Below are 26,438 nucleotides of genomic sequence, written 5' to 3' on the forward strand. Positions count from 1 at the left end.
TTCATTTCTTACAGCACCATCTTCTGTTACCAACCCCGAGAGGTGATGACAGGGGTCAAGACGAAACCCATCTGAGAAATAGGAATGAAGTTGGAAAGTCAAAGTGACCCCACCAAGCCACACACCCACAATGTGTGGGTCTCAGAGTGTCGAGGTCACCCAGAAGACATTCTCATGACTCTCCCCATGGAACAGGAACTGCTGGGGAGCTGCCCAAGCTGACCTCAGCCATGAATGCCCCAGGAGGTAAGAGCTGAAGAGAACTGTAGAGGCCAGTGCCCCATCTCAAGGGGCCTCTTGAGAGGCAACCCACAAGAACCATCAAGTCGCACCCTCTGCATCCCAGGGCCCCCAGCTCCTCAGGGAAGGGGGTTCCCTGCCTGACGATCCACTGGGTCCTGGGCAGGCAGCCCCAGTTCCTCAGCAGGAAGAAGCTACACTGGAAGGAGCTAGGGGCCTGCTGAAGAAGGCTGAGGCAGGCAGCACGCTCAACAATGGGGCTCAGTGGGTCCTGGCTAGGGGCATGCTGGGAGGTGCCCTTCCACCAAGCCTGGCACCTCGACCTGGCTGGCTCCAGGTACAGGAAGCAGCACAAGGTCTCAAACAGAACATAACAAAGCAATCTACTTCTCAGGGTTGACTTTACAAGCAAATAAAACGGAAGATGTCACTTTACTGTAGTCCTAAAATGTCTTGGTGTTTGAGGGAGTGGATGTAAAAAGAAAAAAGTCAGTTGCTGACCTATCTTTTCTAGAAGGGTCTGTCGCAGACAGCTGGGAGGAGCCAGCACATTCCCAGGGCCCTTCCTGCAGTAGCCCAGGACAATGACCCTCCCACCTGCCCCAGGTTGCTGGCCAGCCTGGTCACATGGAGCTGAGGATTGATGCGTGCTGTCTGTTGGAGAAACCAGTTGGTTCCCCAAAACCAACTTGCGGAGAATATACTGATGGGGTAGTGAGCTGAGGCCTGGTCCCTCAGGAAACCTGAGTTCTGTTCAGGCGTGCACACACATGTTGGGGAGGAGGGTCCACCCCTCACCACCAGCCCTCTCTGCACCTGCCCAGCAGAAAGACAGGTGGCCATCCTGATGGGTGGGAAAGAGCGTGCCCAGAGGGCCTGCAGGGCTCAGCAGACAAAGGCCAGCCCTTCCCTGTCACAGGCCTAGCTGCCCATGCTTCTCCTTGCCTGTCCCTTCCTCCTCATACTCTGCCTGCCCCTCCAGCCTGCTTCTTCTCCACTCCATTCCATGCTCTCCTCCAGACCAGACCCCCAGGGTCACTGAAACGAGCTTTGGGTTAAGTCACGAGGACGATGAGCATGGAGGCTGCAGTCATCATAACCCACTGACAGGGGCCCACTAATGAGCAGCCCCATTCCCACAGGCCCAGCAAGAGAACAGACCACTGAGGGGCCAAGCCCACTGCCCAAAGGCACACAGGAAGTACACATGTTGCAGAGCTACTACTGCAGGCAGGAAGCAGTCTTATCTTGGGAAGAGGGGTTCATGCACCCTTGTCCTCCTGAATGCTACCCTTTTCAACTGAATTCTTTCTGCAGTCAGAAAGAGTGCAAAGCTGCATACATACACAGACATATGTGCACTACAAACTCCTATTATGAAATGATAACAGGCTCACCCAGACTCCAGCTCTCTAGCTGGGCCTGCTTCCATAGAACCCATGATCTCGGTCCCTGACAAGGGAGTAGCACTAATTTACACACATGGCGTGCACGAGTGCCTGCACAGGTCAGAGAACCACATGCCAGGAATTTCACAAAGGTGTTTTCCCCCTTTTGCTACGGGATACAAAACACATTTGAAAATTTCCGTTCCCAAGGTCCCTTTTACAAGAGCAATAATAAAATACCAGTGGTTTCTGCCATCGAGGTCTCTCCCCGCCCCCCAGGCACACACAGACACCCCTTATTTCTCATGAAGGGCCATGCAGGGAGAGTTACATCAGCTCTCACCCTGCAGGACTGGCACAGGAGTGACCCTGGACTGCCACAGGCGAGGGTCCTCCTCCAGGTGGCGGATCGCTACGAGTCACTCGTGAGCTGAGCCCAAGAGCAGAGGATTCCATTTCTTTTCTCTCTGTTCTCACAGTCTTGTCACTAACTGCCTCACGGGAAGTCAGGTGCACTTTCCCAAACTGAGCAGAGTTGTCGTGTCCAGTTCTCCACCCCCCCCCCTTCCTGTTGCAATCTTGAAAGGCATGCTTCCCGCACGGCCATCGACATCCCTGTTCTAGGAATCTGTGACCCCAACTGCACGCCCAGCCCTCGCCACGACGGACATTTCAGTTGGCTTTTTCCGAGATTTTCTGACACACCAAGGGCATGAGTGACAGCAAGAACCTGAGTTTGGATTCCACGGTTACCGATGGAGATTTACTCGCCTGATAAAAATGTTCTTCACGTAAGGCAACTCCTATCCAGAATATGTAAGACTCTCTTAAATCTCAAGGAAGGACCCACAGAAGACGCAATGGCAAGCGACTGTGCACGAAGGTGCTCATGTGTCATCACAGAACGCAGAGCACCACTGAGCTGGGGCCGCACGCTCGGAGGATGACCAGAGTCCCAAACTAACAATACTGAATGCTGGGGTTGCAAGTGAATGCTTGAGCATTGCCTGTGAGAATGCAATGTGGCAGAGTCTGTAACACATACAGTTTAACAGACTCATGACACACCCCGGCACGGCCCTCCTAGGCTCTCACCACAGGAACAGGACTGATGTCACATACAACCCCCAACACGCAGCAGCTTTATTCAAATCATCAAAACTGGAAGAAAGCGTTTGCCACAGGTGAGTGGACAAGCTGTGATGTGCCCCTACAGTGACAGTCTGCACAAATGATTAAAAAGGAAGGCGCTCTTGATTCACACACTCCCTCCCGGCGAAGTGTAAATGTGTTCTGCTAAGTCAAAGCAGCCAGACCCAGGAGCTACCTATTGGTGATTTCCTTCCGACAACATTCTTCTAAGGCAAAGCTAAGGACAGAAAACATTACCAGGATTGGAAGGGTTAGGGGAGCAGGGAGTGGTTGACCACAATGGGGAGTTGACCACAACGGGGAGTTTGGGGTGCAATGGAATTGTTCTGCCTGGTACTGGGGTGGTGGAGAAAAGACTGCTTGTCAAGACCCACAGAAATGTGTGTTGCCAAGAGTGCACTTTCATGTACACAAATGCTAAAGATGTGAAGGAAGGTGGGGGTGCCCCAGGCTGGAAGGCAGACTCTACCAGACTCTCCCAGTATTACAGATGTGTGACATGGCTGCTTGGAAGGGGGAGGGGGGGAGCTGATCTGAGTAACTAGGGATAAGGGTGTCTGACCGGAAACCGAGAGACTGTAGACAAAAGGAACTGTACTTCAGCGCTGTTCTAGATTCTCGTGAGTGGGTAAACAACTCCGAAACCGCCTCAGTGCTCACTGGAGCTGAACAAACAGGTGACGGCTCTGAGGATGGTGGGCGAGGGAGGGAACAGAGCAGCCACGAGAGGTGGGGCGGTCTAGAGGGGCTGCCCCTGCTCGGGAACCAGCAGTGTGGACCCCAGCTTAGCTCAGTATGCACAGAGCAGAGAGAAGAAGGCTTCAGGTGGGCGTGAGCAAACAGGCTGGGACACAGACAGAGCTCTGTCTGCTCAGGTAGGCCACAAGCAGCGACACCCCATCCCGCACCAAGTCTTGGATTCTAAAGACCATTTTCCAATCAAAGGACTCAGGGATCCTTAGAGAACTGGCTAGGACCGGAGCAGGAAAAATACAAGAGGAGCCTCAAGCCTTTTCGTCATAGCAGAAAGTAAGGAAATGTCCCCCAAATCCAAAATGGTGGGGGCATGCAAAGGGACACCGAAGCCCACCTGCAGAGATGCCAGGGAGCAGCACGAATCACGGGCCATGTCCTCCCACGACGGGACGTGAGAGAAGGACACGTCACTCTGTGGGACTTTTCCCCAAAAGCCATAAACCCAGCCTAACTGGGAAAAAAAAATCACACAAATGCAAACTGACGAACATTCTACACAACACCTGGCCAGCACACCTCAAAACCTTCCAGGTCAGGAAAACAAAGTCTGAGAAAACTGTCACAGCCAAAAAGTGGCTAAGAAGACCGAGTGACTCTAGTTCAGAAAACAAATTATCAAAAACCCACTTCACCCACATTTTGCCATCGCTCCAGCAGCTTATTTCTGAGTAATAAACCAACACTTCTTGGCTATAACACGAATGGCGAAGAACACAGCCTTGCTTGTTTGGGGGAAAGTAAATGCTGGAGAAAGTGATTTCCAAGGTTCTTCAAATGCTCCGAGAGCACTGGCTCGCACAGTGGTCATCTCTGCCAACGGACACTTCTGATCAATGACTGTCCACCTAGGGGACCAATGCACGAGACTTTGGCAGCAACAGCTAAGTGCTTATTGGCCAGCACTCATTTTCCCTGGATGTTTTCCCCAGGAAACATGACTTTGTTTTGCAGTGAAAATGCACCAGGTGAAAAACACTTCCTTCCCAACTCCCGATAGCCAGGATTGGCTCTATGAGCTGGTCCCGACCAAGGTGTGCTGGATAAGCCACCGGGTGCATTTCTGTAGTAGAGGGCCATGCCCCCTCTGTCCCACCCTTGCCTCTCTTCCTGCCTGGAGTCTGCCCGAGGCTGGGGGAACAGCTGCTGGCATGTGCTCGTGGCGGGAAGCACGGCTACACCCATACACCACCACCACCAGGGAAAGGGGCAGAGCCGCGCGCGTGGGTCTCCGCTACAGTCCTGGACGGTCCATCTCAGAGCACGGAATTAAACCTGCTACCCTGAGGTCCAGGCTGCTCCTGCCCTGCATACCTTTTTCTGAGCTGCTTTCACAGGCTTCTAGAACATTGCTTAGAGTAGCTCTGGCTGTCATCCCCAGACAGCACTACGGCTAAGAGCAGAAGGAGGACACGGGCCAACGAGGGGCTAGACAACAGAGCATGACGGTGGTGGGGGGCCCGGCGGGGAGCTGGTGCTGACCAAGGGAGGCCTCATCACGTCCTCTCTTCTCCCAGACCTCCCTGCTGGACCAAAGCGGCAGATCACTACCTTCTGTCCCCAGGGCCCTCTGAGACAAAAGAAATGAAAGGGAAAGGAGTGAACAATAATAATTGAGGAACTGGACATTAGAGCAGAAGGCACACGGAACAGTGCCCGAAAGCACAGGCGGCCCTGGCGGCAGGGTAGGTGGGCTGAGAGAGGACAACTGAGGGATAGGAAGCCTCGCAGATGGCTGCCGCCTTTCTCGTGCCTGCTGAAAGCCAGTTTACTATCTGAGCAGGTCAGCAGAGGCGGGGACTCCAGACTGGTGACCCCAGAGGTGACTGGGGCAAGGCCGCCTTCCAAACAGGGGCCTGAGGGCAAGTTCTTTTACTGCCTGTCACCAGGCGCCCAGCTCGGGGAGCACCCCCAGGCCTCCGGGGCTCACAGACACCTAAGAGAGCCTCTGGCTGTGGCACATGGGTGAGGGCTCCAAGCCAGCAGGTGGAAAAGGCAGCCAAGAGGACACAAAGGCCATGGCGTGTGGGGACGGGCACTCATCATCCTCGGAGGTCCCAACAGCGGCCATGACGCAAAGACAGGGTGCGCCTTCAAAGGGGACCCAGAAACCCAAGTCTGAAAGTAAAGACACAGCAGGGGAAACAGGGTGGATTGAAATCTCAGGGACCGCACTGAAGGAGAACACCGGGAAAGCCTCACGGAGGACAGCCAAGAGACAAACGGAGGACAGGAGGGCGGAGGTCAGAAAAGGGAGGGCTCAGGGCAACCCTTCCAGAGTGCCCTGCGGACACAGAAGGTGCCCTCCGGCCAGAGCACGTGAAAGGCCAGACCCAGAAGCCGGAGGAACCCCTGCAGGCAACAGCCAGGGCACCTCCAGGCAGTGCTTGGAGCCTGGGATATGGACACAGCCTCAAGTTCCCGAGAAGGAAGGAATGAGTCAGGGACCAGCGATCAGGAAACAGAATGTTTCAGTCTTCCCGGCAGCAACCTCAGGGGTCCAGACAGTGGGCGAGGCCTTCCAAACCCCACCAGCAAGCCACGAGACCGATGACTGTACACCCAGTCCACCAGAAAAGCCAAGCCAAAAATCAAGTGTCAGCCCCTCGCACACCACAAAGTCCCGTGGGGGCCGCCCGGCCCCTCCTTGTCTACCTGGGTCACCTTGGCAGCACGTTGGATTGTTTTTGTTGCTGTCACTTTCCACTTCATAAATGTGTGCGTCTGCAAGGAGGGCCAGTGAGACGGGACTCAGTGTGGGCCCAGCCCCTCCAGCTCTGGGAACCCAGACTTCAGGCCTCAGTTTCCTTTATTCCACCGCCAATCTCTGTTATTCTGGCATTAGAATTAGACTCGTGGGGCTTTTGTTTTAAAATGCGCAGCACAGAAGTGTTTATGGGTGAAACGAGTATCTGAGATTTCTGGGTGAGGGGAGGCTGTGGGTGCAAGTATTTGTAACATGCTCCTCTGAACCCCAGGGTCCATCTGATGTTTTCTCGGAGAAGCTGAATGACCATGCAGAGGTGAGGGGTAACTGCCTCAAGCCCAGCCTGGAGGCCCCTTTTATCCATCCCTGGCTGCCCCCAGGCCTGCTTACTGCACACCCCAGGTTGGGGCTCCATCAGCTGCTCCTCGCCCTGCCCTCTTGAAGGCAGGGTGTGCCCTGAAGGCCTGGCTCAGGTCAGCCACGAGGCTCTGGGCTGGCTCCGTGGCTGGAAGGAGGGCCTATAACTGGGCGGGGAGGCCACACTGGGCCCTCCGGCCTGACGCTGTCTCCTTGCTATGGCCAAGCGCCACGTCTCACCCCAGACTACGCATGTCTATTTGGTCCCAGAGTCTGGGAGCCTCAGGGGTGCCTTTTCCCAGAAGTGGCCTGCTTTGTTTAAAAGGAGAAACAGAGCCTGAGAAACCCCTCTTCCCTTCTGCACATCAGTGCCTGTGGGTACAGAGTGTACAGTCAGAGGGGATGGGGGATCCCCTGTGTACTAAGAGGCCCCCCATACCCACCCACCCAGGGGGAGGAAGGCCAGTGCAGCAAGCTACCCCACACACTCTGCCAGATCACTGTGGGAACTCTGGCCACAAAGGCCGCAGCCCCCCTTCCCGGCAACTATTCTTGGTCTGTGTCTCCCTTTGGGGGGAGGATAAGGGTGGAAATGATCAGAAGCTAAAATTAGCAAACGGCAAACAATTGAGGCCAGGAATCCGAGGTCAGCTAAGGATAACGGTTTGTTTTCTGCGGCCCTGAGGTGGTTTGAGCAATAAAGGGAATTGAAAATGAAAACATATCTGGAAGCAGCCCAACCCCTGCCGGGACAAGGCCAGTCACTGGGCCGGTGGTGGGCCAGGCCAGATGGCAAGGCTTTGCCCAGCCCAGGACCCTCTCAGGCTTCTTCCTCCCCCAGGGACGTCCCCTGGTTCTCTTCCCTCGCTGGCCTTCCACGGCCTGAGGAGCACCTACGGCTGTGGCTACAGAAGACTTGGGCTGGGCTCCCCAGGTACTAGCCTGGTTTCTTCTTTCATTCCTGGCTCGGTGTCAGGGGTGATAAAACTCCCAGAAACTGTGCTGTGGAACCAGGTTACGAGAACCTGCTCTAGTGGGCACTTCCTTCTAACACCAGCCAGCAAAACTGCCCCAGTGACAGACAGGAAAACAGGCCCAGTGAGGGTCTGCGACGTCCTGGGTTACAGCAGCAGGCAGTGGGGCCACCCAGGGCACAGCACCTGCCACCACCCTCTGCAGTGCCGCCACCTCCTCCAGAAAGCCCACCTGTATGTTCAGAGGCGGCACCACAGCAAGGCATGGCGGGGGGAAGGGGGTATGGCTGGGAGGCTAGGGCCCAGCAACCCAGTCAGAGTGAGGCAGGAATTTGGGCTGAGGAAGGACAAGAGAGGCCAGTGAGGCCTCGTCATGGGTCCATGTTCAGGGAGCTCCCTGCCCCCAAGAACCCAAGAGGCCACCCTGGAAGTCCAGCTAAGCCATAATAAGAGAGGAGCAAACATCTGACCTTTGGCTGCACCCAGCTTAGAAGCTGCCACCAGGTCCAGGGAGCGCAGACATGGGCCATCTGAAAGGGCAACTCCTTCCTGAATGCTGTGGGACTCACTAGTTGAATGCCCACCAACATCCCCTCTTAATGTCCCTGTTCTTGTCGCCACTATCGTGTTCTTACGTGAGGGCCAACAAAAGTTAGGCTCCACACCGACTCCACATTGCTATGGCCATGAAAACACCCTGGGCCGCGGCGCTGACCTGACCTCGAGGCCTTTCAGGGCTCACCAGGCCTGGCCTGCTCCAGGGCTTACCCAGAGGACTGTACCCGACCAATGTCACCCTGTGGGTCCTGTAAAGTCAGGCCTCCTGAAATGCCTACTACTTTCTGTGAAACATTGGGAGGGTGAGCAGGTACAAGGCACCAAGCCTGGACCTCACTTCCTTTACCCCACACTCTGGGGGACACAGCCCCTGACAGACCAGGTTTAAGCATCTGACAAAAACAGCACCTAAGGGCAGCATCCTCACCTAGAACCAAATGCTTCCCACTTGAAATCTGTAAGGAGATGGAGTTCAAATAATGTCCACCTGCCTGGCTGAGGGACAGTCCTTCAGACCTGCCCCAGGTGGAGGAGCCCAGGACAGGCTCTGAACAACTGGCCTGGTAGCCTATGGGACAAGCAGGGGGCCTTCCAGGGGCTAGTTTTACCTCTCCCCACACACCCCCATGCACGCTGGCTTACAAACAAGAACTGCGGGCCCCACCACACCGCCAGGTCTGGGAGGTCAGGATAACTCCTCTGTGAGGTTTCACTTGGTGAAGAGCCACCGCATCCACAGGGAAGGTCACAGATCCCGCAAGGGCTTCTCCGAGGACTTGGCACTTTCAGCAGCTCTCCAAGTACTTCCGGCTTAGCTGAGGACATGTGGCTGATCGCTTATTCCACTCTCTAACTTTATGTGAATTCCAGAGACATTTGAATTCTTCTGCTTTTTGTTACTTGACACCCCACTTCACACTGGCAGGAGGGGAGCTGGCAGGTATGATCTCAGGGAGTCCTTAGGAAAGAGGGGCCCCCCCAAGTCCTAACTGACTGCTGCTCTTGTGCAGAGATGGAGGCACAGCCTGGCAGGGGCCATTTTCTCCCCAACATCTGGGCAGAGAGGACACCGGGTCCCACCCCCGTCCCTGGGGCAGCGGAGTCCAAGCCAGGAACCACACAGGTGGGCCACCAGAAAGCATCAGGCAGCAGCCTCTCCCCTGGGCCTCAGTCTCCCCCAGTCAAAGACTCCAAAGTCAGGTGACAAAACACCCCCGTGAGTTGGGGAAATAGGGCTGTAGAGGACCCAGCACCCACATCACTCCTGTGCTCTCTGGTTCTGGTGAAAACAGCCCTCGATGAAGTGAAAAGCAATACCAGAGGCTGAGGCTGACTACGAGAGCCCAAGACGCCGGGGCCTGGCACGCCGTCCAATCCTGGGCTTGTACAAGCTGCCAGTGCCCCCGCAGAGGGCAGGCGACTGCAGTCACAGCCACCTTGTTCCGGGCACCAGGGGAACCTCCTAGGGCCACATCCTGGTGAATCAGGAGGATGAGCCAAGCAACAGTGCCCTCTGGAAGGTAAAACTGAGGCTGCTGCAACTTCTTCTTTTTTTATTCTTCCCAAATGGCTTGTAAGTAAATGTCTCATTTTCAGTAAAAATGTGTGTGTGCATGCATTACCACGCCTGGCATTTTTCCTTCCAGAAAGAGCCAAGGCTGGATGATACACCAGACCCTTGGGTCCTGCTGTCACTCCAGTGCAGAACCTAGTTAAAGACTGCAGCAGAGCTGCCCGCTGTCTGCCTCTGCTGCAGTCTTCTCTTCGCTGGACTTGCCCGTTCTCAGTGTCCTCCTGACGGGGGTGGGCGGCATGTCCAACACACCAAGCTGGCTCCCCGGGTCAGGAACTGGCATGCTCCCTCCCTTCCAAGTCCTGTGTTTCCTGCTCTCCCCCACCAGTAGGAAAACCCAGGGTTTGTCTCTTGTCTTTGGCCTTCAGAAACGGATAGGAAGTGTCCAGAAAGAGCAAGGAGCACCAGGGCTGAGGCAGATCCGCAAAGGGTGCCAAGAAGCATGGGCTGGAATGTTCAACCAGGAGACACCAGATGTGACTTTGGAAACACACTTTTCCTCCTCACCTATGGGCAGCACCGTCCTGGGGAGGTGGGGCAGGGGCTGAGCAGGAGTTCCAGCCCCGGGGGAGGAGGGCATGCACACAGCTAAGGGGCCCAGAGGTCCAGAGACCCCAAAGGGCAGGACAGGCTCTGTCAGGCACGGCCACTGCGATCCCACTTTAGCCACTTCTTCCCTGGGCTTCTTGCTGCCTGCCTTCCCCCTTTGGGGTACCTCATGCAGCTCCCGATGGTGGAAGGCTACCTTAGAACTTCTCTCCCTACCATCTCAGGAGGCACCTGACCCCACCCCCTGGATCTCTACACCTTCACCCCCCATCTCTCATCGCCTACGCAGCACCCCTTCCCAGCCCCAGGCCTGCCTCCTCAGGGTCTCCCAGGAGACCTTATCCTTTGCTCCCAGCCTCTGGAACAGACACATTTATTCCCCGTGAGCGACCCCAAAATTCACCTATGGGCAGCAGAGGCAAGGGGCAAGTGGGAGCTGGGGTGACAGCTGGAGCACCCCATGGCAAACGTGTGTGCAAGGATAATATCATGGCACTAAAACTGTAGGAAAATTTTCCCCAGGCCAGCTGGGCAGACAACTGGGTGAGAACTGGCACAGGCCACCAGGTGTGTTCAGTTCTCTGACAGGGAGAGGCTCCCCAGACCATGGGGGACAGCACAGGCTATAGGAGACGAGCAGAAGTCCTAGTGGTGCCTCCCAGAGGCCCACATGCCAATCAGGCAGGGAGCATCGGGGCATTTCAGGAAGGGATGGCTGGGGTGGGGGAAGGGGTTGCTGAGCGGGGACACAGAAGCAAGTCACCTCTGGCTTTCAGGTCTCCACCCATTCCTCACACTCAATGAGACGTTCCCTTGCTCGTGGGTGCTGAGCAGAGGGAGGGTCACTCAGGCCCCTGTCTTCCCTGATCCCAGTGCATTTCAAGGAGGCACCAGAGGAGGAAGGAGAGCCCCAAGGGGCACAGGAGAGGTGGCTCCCCGGCCTGCAAGAAGCAGAGGCTCCGCTAGGCCCAGAGCAGCACATGGGGATGGGGCCTCACAGACACCCAGTCTTCAAGGGGCAGAAGTGGCAGCCAAGTATGTTCCCCAAGCACTCAGAACGAGCCACCCATGGTGACAGTGGGCACTGCAGAGGGACGTTCACAGATATCCACTGGAACAGTCAGATGCAGGGACAGAGAAAGGAAGGCCACGCTGGTGGCTCAGGTTTTATCTCAGAATAAGTGCCCTGGGCTCTCCCCATCCATTCAAAACATTCACCTTGGACCACACAGGAAGCATTCCAATGCCAAACACTCACAGGAAGATGAAAGCAGGCAGGAAAGGGGCACAAAACCATGGCTCAAGGCTGAGGAGCCAGCCCCGAGGATGCTTCCATGCTTCCCATTAGGAAACCAGTCTCATATCTGTAAATATAGAATTACTGCCCCGGCTGCTCCCCGGCCACCAGAGGAGGGTCCCACATGGCGCGCAGACCTCTCCTGCCGCCCGCTGCTCCCCTCAGCAGTGTACTTTGGTCCTTCTGCCTGCTCTGCTCCCCGCTCTGGCTCTGGTGAATTCTCTCACCCTCCCACGCTTCTGACTGTACCCAGTGCTTGTATAAATAAAATAAATAAATAAAAATCTTAAAAAAAAAAAAAAAAAAAGAATTACTGCCCCAAAAAAGAAAGGAAAAAAAATACCCAAAAATCATATCCACAGATAGCCGGAAGCTCGTGCAGCAATTACTCATGTAAACAAGATGCAGGATAGGATGTGAGCAGCGACCAGGGCTGCCCAGGAACAGCATAAAAATAGCAAGCGGTGTCCTGAGTGGGATTCCCCGCTGCACGCACACCCGTCTGAGCTGCTCCCATGAAGCAGCTTTGCTGCAGCTTCTGTCCTTGGGCTAGAGAGGCTGCCAGCTGGAAAACTGGTCATGGCGCCTTGGTCCAAGACCGCACACTTCAGGGAGTCTCCCAAGCACATGTGAACGCAGACAGTCCTTCTATTAGGTGGAGTCACCCAGCACGCTGGCACTGCAGGCCTGTGCCGTGAGACGGACTGAGACTATTCTCCAGGGGACAGCAGGGGCCACATCACCCACGAGCCCACCACAAGCAAGTGGGCCCATCCAGAACTGCTCTGGGAACTGAAGCTTCACCTTCAGGTTCTGGTTCACCTACCTCTGCTCTGTAAAGTCTGGTCAGGTATAGCGGCTGGTCCCTGGGAAGGCTAGATTACCAGGTACAAAGAGACTCACCTGACGTGGGCAGCCACTCCCTAGTCTGAGCAGAGCCCACCAGGCAAGGGTCTCTATAGCAATGAGATGGCTCCCAGAACCTCGCATGGGCACCGCCTTTCTGCATCCAGTCCTGGTTTATCCTCAAACAGTCCAAGATGGGCATCTTACAGACTGGAGCCAAGGCTGTGATCATGGGGCCACACGGCCCTTGAAGCTCATCTCCAAAGGGAGGCTCTGGGAGAACCCTGGGGCAAGAGCTGGCACCTGCTTCAAAAGAGTAGTTCAAATTGTCTATCTGTTTGCTCCTTTTCAAAAGAGAAGGCAACAAGAATGTTCATTCAGGTGCCTGCGAGCAATACCACAGCAGTAAAATTCTGCTCCGGCAAGTTAAACAGATGGCCACACACTCCACAGCACATACATGCATGCAATACAACATACTTGCCGCATGTGCATGTACACCCCACACGCCTCCCCACAGACTCACCACACCCCCCCACGTGTATGTGTGCACATATGTACACACAGCAAACACACCACACATGGATGTCTCCATATGGACATACCATGTGTGTCACGTGCCACACATGTACACATAAAACATGCTGCAATGCAATGTACACACTACATATCATGTGCACACTCCCACATCACACGCCCAGGGACACAGCACACGCTACATATACATACATACCACATACCACAAACACCGTGTGTGCACACATGGGCATACCATACATGCTACATGTACACACAGCACAGACACACTTGTACACACGCGCCTCCCCACCTCAGAGCTCAGCACCCCCCAACCTGCTGCAGAGATGAAAACCCAGGGCTGGGCTCCATCGGCTCTCACTCCAAGCCCGGGGTCCCTTTGGTCTGTTTCTATGACAAAGCATAATCACACAGAAAGGACTTTCTTGGATAGAAACACAACTTCCAGAGGCTCCTGAACCAGGTCAGTGAGACACACATCTGCAGTCGAACCCCCACGTGGCCATACACGAGCTGCAGCAGTGATGTGGGGTTCAGAGCCAAAGCCAACATTGTCAGGACTTACAGATGACACAGAGGTGAGGTGCTGGGTGGTTCACAAAACCCCAAAGGATGTGTTAGTGTCTCGGGCTTTCCAGGCTTTTAATAACACTTCAATATCTTTGAGTAAAAAACCATAAAAGACTATTAAAGTGAATTCCTCACCCAAAAATCAAATTCTGTATACGTCATTAGAAAGGACCCCTTACAGGGCCTCCCCGGTGGTGCAGCGGTTGAGCGCTGGGTTGCGAAGCTGCCCGCGGCCTCTGCAGCACCAGTTCAATCCCTGGCCGCCGGCGAGGGTCCCACATGGCGCGCAGACCTCTCCTGCAGCCCACTGCTCCCCTCAGCAGTGTATTTCGTCGGTCTGCCTGCTCTGCTCCCCACTCTGGCTCTGGTGAATTCTCTCACCCTCCGCGCTTCTGACTGTACCCAGTGCTCATATAAATAAAATAAATAAAACTTTAAAAAAAAAAAAGAAAAGAAAGGGTCCCTTACAAAGAGAGAAAGGATGCTGGCAAGAAGGCTGCTAAGTGTCCAGGTAAAGAGGGGTGCTGTAGGCCAGGTGCTGCAGCCCTGAGCTGCCCAGGGCCCTGTGTCATACCCAGGAGAGGTGCCCAGAAAGTAACACCAGGGACTCACCCCAAAACAAAAGCAACAAATCTGGACATTTCCTCCAGTGTCGCTGGTGGGCCCTGCCCTCATGGAGGTCACCATGAGCAGGTCCAGGCCTGCGGTGGGCAGGGAGGCCAGAGAAGGGGGGTCTACAAGGTAGCCCAGCCCAAGCCAGCACTTCTTCAGCCTGTCAGTGGCTCAGAAAGGGACCCAAGGGGCCCTGCACTCCCACAATGACAGGGAGGCCTGGACCAGCCTGTCTGATGAGAAGATGAAGTCAGCTTTCTTATGCACTGACCTGGCTCCTCCCTGCAGGGGGCAGTGACTGTATGCCAGGTTATTTCAGGTAGACAGAGCAGGTGAGGGACAAGCCAGTGAATCTTGCCCACAGCAATGTGCCCTCTAGGTCCTCCTGACCTGGTCCTCCCTCCGGGGGTCCCAGAGACGTTGGCAGGTGGGCAGGAAGTCACCCAACACAGCACATTCAGTCCCAGCTACCTAGGGGAGCAGCTCCATTTTGCCAGCAAAACACCAGACCATTTCCCAGTACCAGGTACAACACCAGTTCCCACCTGGGCCTTCCAGAGAACGTGGCATCAGTGGGGAGCATGCTGCCTGGGCTCAGACAGACACACTGATCCACCAGGCGACTTCCAGAAGTTCCAGTTCTAGGGATCTGAGCACCGCCAGATGAAACAGGCATCTCCCCAAAATTTTCCATGTCCCTTCGTCAACCTCAAAGCCAATAAAATCCTGGTGTGGTGTTTACGTAAGCACTCCAGCACCTGGACCCCGGCCAGCGCTCCCCTGCCTGGGGCCCTGCCAGCTGTTGGGGGGGGGGGGGGGGCCTCTGTGCTGCCCCGGCCACTCTTCACCAGGCCCTTCCCACAGTTAAAAAGAAAAAGTTAATGAATCATTGAAAGAAATGCTCCTCCTGTGAAGGGAATATAAATGTTTATTAAGAAATTATAAGAACCAGGTCAGGCATTTTGGTATCTTAGTCACACAGCTAATTAAAGAAAAAAATCAAAATAGAAACCCATCCTAGAAACTTGAGACAATGAGAACTTCTCCTGCCATGAGCACTTTGAGCCCCAGCTCAGCTGGTTGCCAAGGAAACCCAGTGTTTACCCTGCTTCCCCTGGTGGGAGGACTGACCAACCAGGAACAACCAACTGGCCCGCTGCCTCCAACACGCAAGAGGGGACCGGCCGCCCAGGCATCTGCCCCCAGAGGCTCAGCATCCCCTCGGGTCTCCCAACCAGACCCAAGCGGGGCCTGGGCTGCATCACAGAGAGGCTCCTATCCACAGACCTCCCCAAGCCCCAGGGGGGCCTGCGCCCAGCGCCCAGCATGTCCGCCCACTGAGAGTCCTGAGGGCTACAACCCTGGCGGCAGGTGAGAACCCCGCTGGTCTCCTACTGGGTGGGAAGGAGAGATGGAGGAGGGGAGTGGAGAGGACGGAGAAGCAGGAAGGAGACTGCCCCAAGCTGAACCCTCAGCTAGGCAGCCAAAGAGCTCATTTCCAGGCCACCACACCAGACTGCCAGGCCCAGTGAAAAGGTCAAGGGCAAAATGGCCCAGAAGGCCTGCCAGCCTGGGACCAGGAACTCACATCCTCCAGCGCAGCTCCACGGACCTCTGCGGCCAGGCCAGCACACACCGCCTCCCGTGGCAGAGCCCCACCGGGGGTCGTGGAGAAACAAACACCCTCGCCGCAGGCTGCACCCCTTGGCCAGACGCCTCATGACTGACTTGCTTCCCCAAAACTACTGTCCTGAGACCTGGCGGGCAGTTGACCATGTAGACACACTCGGAATCATACACACATGTACATGCGTGTACTTACACAGGGACATCTGCAGGCACACACATGCACACACACATAGGCAAACCACACAGGAACATATCGACGCACACACACAATTACAGGAACACATACGCGTGGACACACGTAATCAGGCACACCTGCACACACACACATATCTGTCTTCAAGGCTCCACGCAGTGTCGAATGTGCAGCAGAAGGGAATGAACGTGGGACGTTTGAATGCTCGAGAATAATTTAGAGAGATGAGGAAGACCAGGGAAAAGAAAGGAGGTTGCAGATTTGCAAAGGATAGCGGCTGAACTGGAGAATGATGCAACGTGTCCACAGCAAAATGCTAACATGTGCTGCCCAGCCAGCTCTGAGAGGAGGGCAGCTTCAAATCAGACGCGACTGGAAGCCAGGACGGAATTTCCTGCAGGACCTCAAGACCGGGTGGTAACTCCAGACAACCCGCTGTGTGCCTGCCAGCATATCCCCGCGACGCCTGCGAGTGGACAGTCGCAGGACCCCACCGCAGTGAGGACACTGTGTTGAGAAGGCTGGACCTACATGGCAATCATGTAAAGGATGGCATCCTGCAAAGCCGCTCTCCTAGAGAACTCCCTGTTCTTTGAGGCCAAGTGCACAGTCATGTTAGAAAACAGGATCTGCCATGCGAGCAGACCAAAAGGGGCACTTTGTGAAAGACAATGAAGCTCTGGGAAACCACCCTTCGCACGCAGGGCTGCAGGGAGCCCGTCCCTGTGGGTCCCCTCCTCCACGGCGCTGACTGCTGACCGCCCTTGCTAAGAAATGGAAACAGCAACAGGCGGGGGGAACTCCTTCCAGAGCGCCTGGCGCAGGAGGAAGCTGGCAAGACCTCGGTGCTGGGGCGGAGGAGACCTGTGGGCAGACACTGACAGGCCTGTGTCCCCACCCCCCTCCACCATCACTGGCACAGCCAGGGAGAGGACCTCGGTGGACACGTGGAAGCCACCAATCACCAGGGGGCAAACCAGACCTTGCCAGTGAGGGGACTGAGGCCAATGGGCAGTAAGTGAGTAACCATCAATGGTTACATAATACAGATTAGTATTACACAGTAGCAACTATGTAACCCACTCAACCACATACTGTCAAATGCACTGCACTGTCTGATACCAGCTTAAGATGCTGGGTACCCATGGTGTCAACCTCCAACTCCCAGGCCCTCCCTGTGACTCCCCACGTGGCTCTGGGCAACACACCCAGCCAACCGTCCAGGCAAAACATCACCCTGCGCCAAGGACACGCCCAGACCCTGGGTCTCTGCTCTTCCTCTCCAAAATGGTGTAGTTCTGGGCCCACCTAGGCCTTACTGCTTCCTCTCTCTTTTCTGACACATCCTTGCAAAAACCTCTGTTCTTCGGTTTCTACTTGTAGTTCTAATCCAAGTACTTTTTCCTTGGATGTACATAAGAGAAATAAAAAAAGAGCATTTATACAACAGACAAGAGCTAGAAACAAGTGAGAGGCTCAGAGACGCCTGGGCCCATCACAGGCCCTGCACTCACTTAAGGGGACTTATCCCCTGGCCTTGAGGAGTCCTCCACCACCCATCAGGCTGCCCGCTGTCTCCTTGCTAACCCCCCACTCCGTGTCTGTGCGTCACCCTGAACTCCTCTGAGCCAACTTGGGCCTCTCTCCTGGCCCAAGCTTCCTTCCACCCAGCCCGTGTTTACAGAAGACAGGCACAGGCCAGAGCTCCCCCTTTACAAGCACCTTCTGAGACAGGAGCCCCGCCAGGCATGGAATCACGTGCCCCTAGCAAGAGATTTTTAATTTGTGCCACTGTTTCTTGCAGTGCTATTCCGTGATGTACTATGGGCTCAGCAACAAGGAGACGTGCCCTGTGCTCAGGAACCCCAGGTCACCCACCCAGGCAGGGCAGGCCACACCCCCGTGGCAGTGGCACAGGGACATTTAATCTGAGACATCAAGCCTCAGCGCTTTTCCGAACAGGTCACCTTGGGACAAACTGGCCAGTGGCCACAGAGTGTGGCCAAGTTCCTGGTTAGCAAGTGTTTTTGTGTGATGAACTTCAATAAAGGAGAACAATAAACAGATGCCCCCATGCATACACACGCGTACCCCAAGGTAAAAACTAGAGATGGGGGCTGTGTGCTCCCCCATGCACACATAACCCAACAGCAAATAGGGACAAGGCTGCCACCCTGGATGCAAGGGCAAGGGAAGCAGGTGGAAACCACCCCAGCTGTGGGCACTCACTGGAGGGAGCGAGGGGGTGGAGAGGTACAGAGGAACAGCATCTTTACCACGGCCCATTCCCGCCAAGGGAACTCCGTGCCCCCTCCCACCCCAGGAGGCCTAACTCTCACACAGCGGATTCACAGTTGCCCGATACACAGGAGCAGGGGAGGTGTTGGTCAGAGGGAACTCTAAGATCTACAAATGAACAAATGAGCCAGAAATCACAGGTTCCGCACAAACATGTCCCAGGTTTGAGTGCTCAGTTCTGCCCAGCAAGGAAGAGGTGACCACGTCTGTGTGTCTGAGAGTGGGGTGTGTGTGTGTGTGCGTGTGCGCGCGCTTTGCAGAGCTTTCGGTTGGGTAAGGATTTCTCTGTCTTACTTTAGGGGCATAATGTCAAACTGCTTGCCAACCAGCAATGTGGGTAAAAGGGTAAAAGGGTAGTCTCCATTCTACTGATCCAGCACAGTAGCCAAAGCCTCTGAGCTCAGCAACCCACTGGGGAGGGAGGCACCCCTGCCTCCCATTCCAGTCACCCTGCAGCACCTGTTTCTGAACTGTCACACTGGAGAGAACACCCCAAAGTTTTTCCTATCCTGACAGGAAGTTGACATCTCAAGAAAATAATCCCAATTGGGGCAACGAGAAGGGAGAAAAACTGGCTCAAATTAAATGTGTAGACCTGGAGAGTGGGTTCTGCTTTTTGTGTTGTTTTTAAGAAAAGCACAGAGACTCACCAGGACCTTACGTGTGTGTCACCAGGACAGGCTCTGCCCAGGTCTGGGAGGCGGGTCACCTGTGGCCACAGAGCAAGGGTGGTTTGGCCAAGAAAATGCCCATAACCACCTTCTGAGCTGGCTATAAATATCATCTGGAGACATTTTCATTCAAGGTAAAATTAGAGTGTCTTGTTTGTTTGGGTAAGGGAGCGCCTAAGACTCACCCTGTTGTTCTTTGACTTTAAAAAGACTCCCAGCAGGGGTACCTGCACAACCCAGCACCTGTGCAGTGCAGGAAGTTGGAAGATGAAGTAGAAACCTACCAGCTAGCCTGGACAAAAGGGGATGAACATCTAAAGGTGAAGAGATATCACACCTGCCCCCACAGGGCACCTGGCTGTGCGCAGGAGCGGCAGCAACCTGACCCTCCAAAATGCCTGAGTCTCAGAGTTCACCCCACAGGTTACTTATTAATGATCAAGAAGAGAATGTCCCTTTACAGGGGAGAAACCTGGCAGACACCACCTTAACCACGTGACCCAGCACTGGGACAACCTGACACCATCGGCCCCCCTACCTTGGTGCCACAGACACACCTAACATCCTCTGGGTCATATTTTCGACCCAAAATTGTTTAAACTGGATCTAATCGTGAGGAAACAGTCCAACCAATCAAGAGTGTGGGGTGGTCTACATGACAACAGACCTGGAGCCCTAAGATGCCAATACAACAAAAGTCCAAAAACTGGGGGGCTGGGAGGTTGGGGGTGGGAAGGGGGCTTTTCTAGATGAAAGGAAACCAAAAAGATAGGACAAAGGGATGCAATGTGTGCTTAGCTGGATCCAGAATCCTACATGGAACACTGTGAGGCTTGTTAGGGAAACTGAATACAGACTGTATGTAAGATAACATGTAGTATTTACAGAGAAGAGAGGCAGGGACAAGAGAAAGTGTATTTAGAGGGAGGTCAGAGAGGAGGGAAGGCTAAAAAGCACAATAGAAGATTAACTGACAAATCTAGAAGGGTACCTGAGTGTTCACTGCACCTCCCTTAAGATTTCAGAAGTAAGGCCTCCCTGGTGGCGCAAGGGGTTAAGACGCAGCCTGCAGAGCTGTCCGCAGCCTCTGCAGCGCAAGTTCCATCCCGGCTGGCCAGGGAGCAACCCACATGGCGCAGCAGACCTCTCCTGTCTCGCCTACTGCTCCCCTCAGCAGTGTACTTCCGTCGATCTGCCTGCTCTGTTCCCCACTCTATCTCTGGTGAATCCTCTCACCCCACCACACCTCTGGCCTGTACCCCAGCACTTGTATGCATAAATAAATAAATCTTTAAAAAAAAAAGAAAAGAAAAGATTTCAGAAGTACTACAACTTTGCGGGGAAGCAGTGTACCAGGGACATGAAGGCATCTATCACCACAGGCCCCTGCTCACCTGTCACCACCTGAAATGCAGGTCTGGGCAGGAGGGGCAGTCAGCACGGCAGGTGTATCCCAGAGTGCAGCTGCCCAGGCACAAGTCCTGGCTCTACCCTCATTTTGCTGTGTGATGTTGGATTTATTTCTTAACCCATTGGAGCTCTGGTTCTCTTATTTGAAAACTAATAATTAAAATAGTGCCTATTTCATAGGATCCTTATGAGACCAAACAATTTCTTGTTAACTAATGGAAACAGCACAACGGCTGCCCCTGGCAAGTCGCATCGAAATATGAGATATAACCATAAGCACTGAGTGTACCATTCTAGAAGTTTTTATTTTAAAAACTATTTTGACTGCCTTCCTCAATCACAAACCAGGCACAAATTAACAGCACCCTAGCATGTCAAGATCGTAGTTTGAATGGATGTCAGTTGTGACAGAACGCAGCCCACAGGGACTCCTGGGGAGATGACAGGCCATCCACAAATGGCCCATTTGTTCCAGGACTGCCACATTCTGTGGGGTTTCTTGAGTTATAGATTGAAGTAAGCACATACATGCAGACATCTCAGTAACTTGTTGGCTTGTTTCTTCCCTTTCTTTTAGCCATTACCAACCTCCCTGGCCTTCCAACTTTTGATTTACTCTATCTCGGTCTCAACCAACCAACCAACTGGGTTCAGAATAAAGTCAGAACAAAAAAGGCCTACAAGTGTGCGGCTGTCCCCGGCCCATTTCAATGAGTGAACTTCAAGACACCTACTCAGAAAGGGCAGAGCCCCCAGCTCTACTGTATCCCAGAGATCGGAAGCCCCAGACATAGGGTTAAGTGAAGTGTGGCCCTACCGCCTATGCACACAGGGGGCCCAGAGCCCTCTGTCAGTCAGTGGAGGAAGGATTGTGGTGGGGGAGCAGGCCTGACCGCCTTGAGGTCTGAGAGATGTCCCGGGGCATGAAGATGGAGGGCAGGCCGCCTTGAGGTGAGAGTGACAGCAGTGTTGTTGTTTCACAAGCTCATGTGATGCTCTCACACGTGCAAAAGGAGAAGTAGAAGTCAAAGAGGAAAGACAGGGTGTAACACAGCAGCACAGCAGAATGTCTTGGTCTATTTCCCTAAAAAACACATAATGGGTATTTTAAATCAACACAGTAACTCTGCATCTGATTTAAATGCTGCCTACACTACAGTCAACACCACTGCCTGGTCTCATTCCTACAGAAATACCAACTCCTCTGGACCAGGACACACCCAGAGGCCACTGATGCAGGCTAGAAACAGCAAAAAACAAGACACCCAAGCTGTCCTTCCAACAGGCAAGGGACAATAATGACAGAAGAGCCACATCCCACAACCTGGAGCACAACTAAGCCAGGAAAAGGAGGAATATGCTCGCTAAGCAAACACACAACACAAAGCCTATGGCAGAGTGTGATTTGGAGGATCCGGCACGTGTATTTTGTACGTGTCTATATGAGTGCTGAGGTGCAAACCCATCAGAGGGGTCTGGAAAGAGACACACCAACCCAGGGGAAGAGGGTTAGCAGGGGAAGGAGAAAGTTTGCACACTCTGTCTATATGCTTCTGCATTCTTTGAAGAGTTTCACAACAAGGCCCCCTGGCAGGCTGGGCTGTGGGGGTGCAGGGACGGGAGCGGCCGGCCGCCGGCCTGGATGTGTCTGGGACAAAGTGCTGGCCCACAGCCAGCCTAGCCTGGCTTCGCGGTGTGTGGAAGGAGATCCGGGCCACTCAGCCCCAGCTCTGACAGGCTGCCTCTCCCGGCAGCTGCACCAGGGAGCACCTGCAAGGGGTCGGGGAGAACAGTGTGCTGGAGAACCAGGTTCTGCAGGCAGAGCTGGTGCTGGAGAGGGGCTGTGGGAGGCTAAATACCCATTCAATAATGCCATTCAGGATCAAACCCCATGTTCAGTGGGGAAGAGATACGTTTCAAACTAACCTCACCCAAATTATCACAAGAACTGCCTAAGAGAATACAATCTTGTTCTAGTCGCCACCTGATCCCAAACAGGGCCAGGTGACCAGGATGAGCCTTGGGGTCTGCACAGGGGTCTGAGAGGGACATGGCCCAGGCAGTGCACAAGAGGCTTCAGCTACTGGGGCTGGAGGGGAAACAGAGTAGACAGGCATTCTGAAAACAATTATTTGTGGGAACAAAAAGGTAGGCATGCACTGGGGCGTCCCTGCCGGGGCTGAGTGACCATGCTCATGGGAGTCATGGGGTGTCTTCCTCAGATGCCCCCCAGGGCCTTCCTTCTGTAATCCCCAAATTTTTCACATGAACTCTGTGCCTGGCCTTGCTTCTCCCCAAAGACATCTTAGCAAACTTTCCAGGTCTGGGCTGGGAAGTTCTGGTTAAGCAAATATTAAGTGTCTTGAATCACTTTATCATGCAGTTGCCATAACCTCAACTAGTTACTAAATGTGACAGAGGGTGATCAGTGCCCAAGATGACACCTGGGGATGGGAGGGGAGGACCAGACTGCCATACAGCTAGCCCGGGCAGGTAGCTCTCTGCAGGCAGCACACACACACACACACACACACACACACACACGCACACACGCACACACACACACGCCCTCATTTGCCACAGACTCTCCAGGGGGGTGTGGGGAGACAACACACTTCAGAGAGGTCTGGGGCCAATCCCAGGTCACAAATCTGTCTGACCCTGATTAGACAGAGCAAGTCATCGACAACCTCTTTGGTTAAAGTGAGTTTTTTGTTTCGTTTTTCTATAGAATTGCTTTTTATTATTACCATTGCCATATAAAAGGCTTCTACTTCTTTTTTTAATTATTAACATGTAAGGTTCAGGTATACAACTTTATAAATTAAAATCTGCATCTGCATATATGACACTATGTTCGCCACCAGAAGTCTAGTTTCCATACACCGTATATTTGATCCCTTTACCAGATTTACCCACCCATTAAAGTGGTTTTGCTTTTCAGCCTCCGCCATGAAATCCCCGTGGGTGGGGGAGGGTGGTTACTAGTGGAATAGAAGGCCTGGGGTGATTTGAGCCACTGCCTGCACAGATCCCTCCTCCCCCACAACCTGCTAGAAGCCCACAAAGCAAACCTCAGCCACCTGAGAGCAGGGCTGAAGCTTCAGCCATCCCAGCCTGGTGCGGCCTCTCAGTCTCCCCAGGGCCAGTCTGTCTTCTGAACACCATTTACAGTACTTATACCCTGCACACCTGGGCTGGGGTGGAAGTGGGTGCCCTAGAGTTGCCCTGGGTCAGAGCGTGAAAGAGGTTTCCTCCAGGGGCAGGTTCTTGGTTGACGGTGAAAGTCACCTGGGACAGCATTTAAATGGCAGTGCAGGGTTAAAGGGGGGGGGCATCTAGAACCTGGAAATCTGCATTTCCCAAGGGAACCCTGTGCCCTGCTAGCTCTGAGGTCTGCACCCACTCTAGAGTTAGGGCCTCAAATTTTCGTACACCTCGGGGATGGAGCGGGGAGAGAATGACTCCAGTTCTAATAACGGCTAAAGAGGTAAAGCACACTGCAGTCTTAGCTCCACCCGCTTATTCACTGTCTAGGTTCCCAGGCACCCCAGAGAAACTGAAGCCCCTCACACCGAGGGAGGCAGGCCCCACTTCCCAGCTCCTTCGCCCCCTCCTGCCAAGGGGATGGCTGAAAACCCAGAGTCTGGATCAGGCCCAGGCCAGCCCACCTGGCTCGGCACAGGGAACCCGCCCCTCCACCAAGCCCTCTGCGATTCTAAAACCCCAGCGGCCACATTGCTGTGAAACTAACTGCAGAGAGATTTTCCACTCATTTTCCCTCCCAGTACCGGCCCCGCCCCCCCAAAGTGGTCCTCGACCGGTCACGCCCCAAGTGGGTACTCAGCGCCCAAAGGCTGGGATCTCAGTCCGGGCCCTCCCGCAGGACCACACCCACCCTCGCAGCCATGTTCCCCAGCTGAGCCAACACCCCTCTCCTAACCCCACCCCTCTCCTGGGTACACAAACCCCTAATTCTGACCAGAACGCCTAGAAATGGCCCCGCCTTCACCCTCGACCCCACAGCCTGCCACGTGATTTGGGGCCACCACAGCGGCCCAGAAAAGCGGGTCCAGCCTCCTAGGCAGGGGTCCCCTGAGATTCGGGGGCCTGGACACCGGCCGATCTCTGCCACCCGCTTAAATTGAAGGGAGGGAAAGGCCCTTCGGCTTTACGGTCTTGAAAGCTGCAGTTTTTTTTAGTTTTTGTTTTTAAGTCGGCCTTTTAATCTGCTCGTAATCTATTAAACCTTTGGGAACAAGGTAACAGCCTAAGTATAGGGGTCTGGACCCTGCCCCAAACCGGGGAGACTGAAGAGTCCCAGAGCAGCGGGGGTGGGTGCCGCGGACATGCACAATTCGGTAAATCGAACTGAAAAAGGGGTCGGGTCTGCCACGCGTTAAAATGTTGTTTCCAGGTCTGCGCTGAAGAAGCAAAAACAAGCGCACAAGCGACAACTACAAGGTCCCAGCGGCCAGGAGGGAAACGCCGCCCCGGGGAAAGGCGGGGGCCGCCGGCCCGGGCCTCCCGCCGCCCCCCGCCCGGGCAGGTGCGTCCGCCCGCGCGCAGCCCCGGCAGGTGAGCGCCGGGCCGGGAAGGGGCCCGCGGGGCGACGCGCGTGGGGCGGCTCCGCGGGGAAAGCGCCGCCGGGCCACGGAGCCCCCCGGCCGGGCGCGCCCCCGCCGGCCCGCAGGGCGGGGCTCCCACAAAGAGAGCCCGGCGGGAACGGGGACCGCCCCCCTCACCCCTGCCCCGCTGGCCGCCTCTGGCTCCGGTTTCCACAAATTAAACCTTAGAGCGCTGGAAAAATTACAGGAAGGGGCGAGCGAAGAAGGCGCCGCGCGGCCGGAGCGAGCCCTGTCCCCGCGTGAACTTCGCCCGCGCGCCCGGCCCGGCGGCCCCTCCCCTCCGCGCGCGCGCCGGGGCCGGCCGGGGAGCGGCCCCCCCCGCCCCGAGGCGCCCCCGGCGGCGCCCACGGCCCCCGCCCCGCCCGCCGGCACCTGCCCGCGCCGCCCCCCGGCCCGGGCGGGGTCCCCGCCCCCAGCCCCGATGACGACATCCGCCCCCGCGCCCCGCCCGAGCGCCCGGGGAGGGGGCGTGCCCGGCGGGGGCGCGGTCGCCGGGCGGGCGCCGGCTCGGAGCGCGGGGACCCGCCTCGCGCCGCGCGAGGTCGGCGGGGAAGGGGGAGCCCCGCGGGGCCCGCCGCCGCCCCGGGGGCGCGGTGGGGCGCGGGGCCGGCCGGGGTCCGCGCGCGCGGGGCGCCCGCGCCGCAGCACTGACCTGTGTGAGTTCTCAGGTGCGCCTTGAGGTGCGAGGATTTCCCGTAAACTTTCTCGCAGCCCGAGTAGTGGCACTTGTGCTTCCGCTGCGGGGACTCCAGGTCGCCGCGGCTGCGGCCCCGCCGGCCCCTTTGTCTCAGGCCGGGCTCGCCGCCCCCCGCCGCCCCCGGCTCCCGCTCGGGCTCCAGCCCCGCCTCGGGCTCGCTCCACGCGGGGCTGAGGGGCGCGGCCGCGGCGCCCTGGCCGCCGGGGCAGGCGGGCGCGGGCGCGGGCGGCGGCGCGGGCGGCAGGCGGCAGGGGGTCCTCGCCTTCCGGGCCGCGGCGCCCTCCCTGCGCTCCGCCGGGGCGGGCGCGGGCGCCTGCTGGTTGAGGTCCGCCAGGATCCGGGCCACCACGAAGAGCGAGGCGCTGTCCTTGCCCTCGCGGCGCTCCTCCACGCGGGGCAGCGCGCCGGCCACCGCGGCGGCCGCGCCCTCGGGGCCGGGCTCGGCCTCCCCCCGCGGCCCGTGCACGACCGCGCGGCTGGACATGGACACGAGGCACTCGGCGGCGAAGTGGTCCACATAGGCGGCGGCTGCCATGCTGCGCGCGGCGGCCAGCGGGCCGGCGACACTGCTCCTCGCCGCGCGTCGTCAGCGGCGCATCCGCGCCCACGGCCTCCGGAGAGCGGACGGGGGGCGGGGGCGCAGCGCCCTCTCCGCGGGCTGGGCTGGGCGCGCAGCCGCCTCTGCCGTCACCCGCGCGGCTCCGCGTCCCCGAGGCGCCCGCCCGACCCGGCCCCGAGGAGTGAGCGCATGGGGGGCGCGGGCGTGTGGGGGCCCCGCGCGGCGTCAGGGGCGGCCGGC

At 56.1% G+C, this 26,438-nt stretch overlaps 1 protein-coding gene across 1 annotated transcript in view; it reads right to left on the minus strand.

The window, feature by feature from the left end:
* The window catches only part of KLF13 (KLF transcription factor 13), a gene marked incomplete at both ends in the record, with an annotated part of 36,820 nt that extends 10,646 nt beyond the window's left edge, over positions 1 to 26,174 (minus strand). The window contains one exon of the mRNA XM_084254482.1: positions 25,595 to 26,174. Within this exon, the coding sequence (XP_084110608.1) occupies positions 25,595 to 26,174 (580 nt within the window). The remainder of the gene's footprint in view (positions 1 to 25,594) is intronic.
* Between the last annotated feature and the right edge of the window lie 264 nt (positions 26,175 to 26,438).

The sequence above is a fragment of the Talpa europaea genome (genome assembly GCF_964194135.1).
Source record: "Talpa europaea genome assembly, chromosome: 14".
Lineage (NCBI taxonomy): Eukaryota > Metazoa > Chordata > Mammalia > Eulipotyphla > Talpidae > Talpa > Talpa europaea.